The following is a 2,739-nucleotide window of genomic DNA, read 5'->3' on the forward strand; positions in this document are numbered from 1 at the left end:
ATGGGGCACGAGGCCTCAGCGCTGAGCAGCCTCGGCTCACCCACGTGCGATTTACAGTACACAGCATTTATGCAACGCACTTCTACTGCGGCCTTCATCCCCCCTCCTCCATCTCCCTCGCTCCCTGACTTTTCCCTTCCACCCACTGTTCCCTGGAAGCCAATTTGTTCCTGCTGGGAGGGATTGCATCATGACTGATTCACAATCAGGCCATGACTCTCCGACCAACTCCAGGATAATGGAAAATAAGCAAACCACAGAGACACTGGGGGTATTATTACAAGTTCTGAAACTGTATTTGGCAAGTGCATACATGTACAGCTAGAAGCATTTTTTGTTTCATTTATTAAAGGATTTTGCCAAGTGCTCAAATTAGTCACATTCTATGCTCGACAGGGACTGTCTGCAGACCTAAAGTACAACGACAGACTGAGAAGAAACAGCTGTGGTGGGAAAAAGGAAAAGTCTTACTGGAAACACAGTAAGAAACACAATGTATTAAAGAAAGAAGTCAAATTTTACAGCCACATTTATGAAGTATACACTCCCCTGTGTTCACTATGTACATGTCTGCCAGCTCCTCTGAGGCTTGCTGGGTGAGCTGTGTCTGTTACTTTATGTCCTGCTGTTGTTGCCATACTTGGGTTACAAGAGGGAAACAAGTTCACGAGAAGCAGTCGGAGAACTTTAAGGGTCCCGCTCCTTTTTTACCTTTATATCTCCGGCCAATATGGTGGTTATTTCCCCCTGCATGAAGGCCCAGGGTACATTGGAGCCAACCAGCGGGCACCTTTCACCACTGGGACAGTACACCTCGCCGGTGGCCCCCTGCTGCTTGATGCTCTCCCGGGAGCAGGGGAAACAGAACTTGTGAGAGGGCACTGAAGGGCACTGGACAAAATGAGTGTCCTCTAGCCGCTCATGGCACAGAGTGCAGCACAGCGGCACGCTGCCCGGCAGCACAGAGGAATCCGGAATGCTCTGTGGCGGTGGCTCCATACTGCCGGGACCATGCGGAGCAGAGGGGTTGGCACTCACAGGCCCCTCTCTCTGGGCCAACCTCCTCTGTGAGGGTGACAGGGGGCTCCCGCTGTTCCGTCGTGCCCCCGCCACGGTGGAATGTACCTGGCTGCCGTCCTTAGGTGAGCCCGTGCTGCCTGCGTTATCGGTGGCGAGGATGAGTGCAGTCATGGGAGACTGGCCATTCTGCGCTGTGGCAGCCTCAGGTGGTGTGGTGCGGGAGTGGGGGGAGATGGTTGATGGAGGCGCTGCAGAGAAGCCTGGCAGGGCAGCTGGGGGCATCTTCAGGACTTCAGAGGGTGAGGGGAGCCATGGCTGGCCCTCACTGCCGTTCATCTTGGGGACACTGCTCTCACAGTCTGGCTCAGGGGAGGCCTTCCTCTTCCCAGGCCGAGGGTGCTTCCCTCTGTCTGTGCAAAGGAAAAGCAGCAGGGTTAACAGCCACACTAACATCCCGGCCTGTGCAGACTACGAGGCAGGAAATTTCTAAACACCCTTCCCCCAACAACCACACACACACACCTGCTCCCGTACTGCTGTCTCACACAAGAGGTGAACGGGTGCATGCCAGCAGCGTGGCTGGGCGGACCCGTCACGATGGCGTAAATCCACGACACACCGTGTGTGAAGTGCTGACACATTAGTTCCCTGCTGTTTAGTTCCCGTTTTCATGGCGCGTGCCAGCTCACCACATTCTAGTGCAGACACAAAACAAACAGCCTACCTGTTTTTGAGGAAGTGCCACTCATTTCGTACGCCATGACCCGCTGCATGGCGGTGTGGTCCTTCTTTACCCTGCCGTCGAACGTGTGCAGCATCAGGTCCCTGACAGTTTTGCCTTTGTTTATCCAGTCCTTGTGGCTGTCCGACATGTCCGACATGCTGTCCGCCCGGTGCTTGTCTTTCAGCTCCTCTGGGCGCTTGCCGTGCTCCCCGGGGACAGGCGCGATCAGAGCGCCGGGCAGACAGATCTGTGTCGGGCGGCCGCTGAGTGGATGTATGGCAGGTATCGCGCCGTTTACCAAAGGCACCAAGTTAGGAGGAACCGTGCTAGTCCTGCGGGGGTTGGGGCTTTGGCGGTTTAGCTCAGGGGGCTCGTCGGGTTTGGGAAATCCGTTGGGCATCGGGAGGCCGTTCGCCTGCCTGCCCGCCTGGTACTCCGGGCCCAGCCGCGGCGGCCTGTCTGACAGCGGATAACGATCCAGAGGTTGAGGGGGACGAGAGCCCAGGTCCCCAACCGAGTGATTGATCTCTTTCCCGGCGTGCTGGGGCTTCCCCGGGCCGGGAGAGCGGCCCTCCTGAAAGCCGTGTGCTCTCTTTAGCTGCCTGGCAGTCTCGATAACGAATTCAATCCGGTCGGCACCTTCGTAGTTCACACAACCACGGCAGACGGGTTCGGTAAAATCCCAGATCATCGCCCACGGCATGCGGGGCAGATCGCATAAATAGCAGGACTGCCTTCTGGAGGCAGCGACCACCGTGGAAGACATATTGTATCCCCGAAGCGATTTCAAAATGTCCGACGGCTTGTTTACGTCGCGGAGAAGACGGAGAAAAAGACGTCAACGAGAATAAAATTGGCTGATTTCGTCCTCACGAAGAAGAACAGAGCACCATAGCTGTAGCTGTTCCCTCGGCGCGCCTCCGTCTGAGCTCGCGCTTACAACTCCGCTCCAGCTCTCAACGTACGGCCGTGACGTCAGCACAGACACTGCTCGT

At 56.2% G+C, this 2,739-nt stretch overlaps 1 protein-coding gene across 1 annotated transcript; it reads right to left on the bottom strand.

The window, feature by feature from the left end:
• Window positions 1-272: 272 nt before the first annotated feature.
• Window positions 273-2,739, bottom strand: irf2bp2b (interferon regulatory factor 2 binding protein 2b). The gene is made up of 2 exons (XM_085408952.1): window positions 1,745-2,739; window positions 273-1,430 (listed from the first exon to the last, which is right to left on the bottom strand). The coding sequence occupies exons 1-2, from the start codon at window positions 2,508-2,510 to the stop codon at window positions 688-690; spliced, it is 1,509 nt and encodes a 502-aa protein (XP_085265078.1). The 5' UTR covers window positions 2,511-2,739; the 3' UTR covers window positions 273-687.

This window comes from Rhamphochromis longiceps, linkage group LG6 (assembly GCF_057381845.1).
Source record: "Rhamphochromis longiceps isolate RC_006_pf linkage group LG6, R_longiceps_female_GT1.1, whole genome shotgun sequence".
In the NCBI taxonomy this organism is placed as follows: Eukaryota; Metazoa; Chordata; class Actinopteri; order Cichliformes; family Cichlidae; genus Rhamphochromis; species Rhamphochromis longiceps.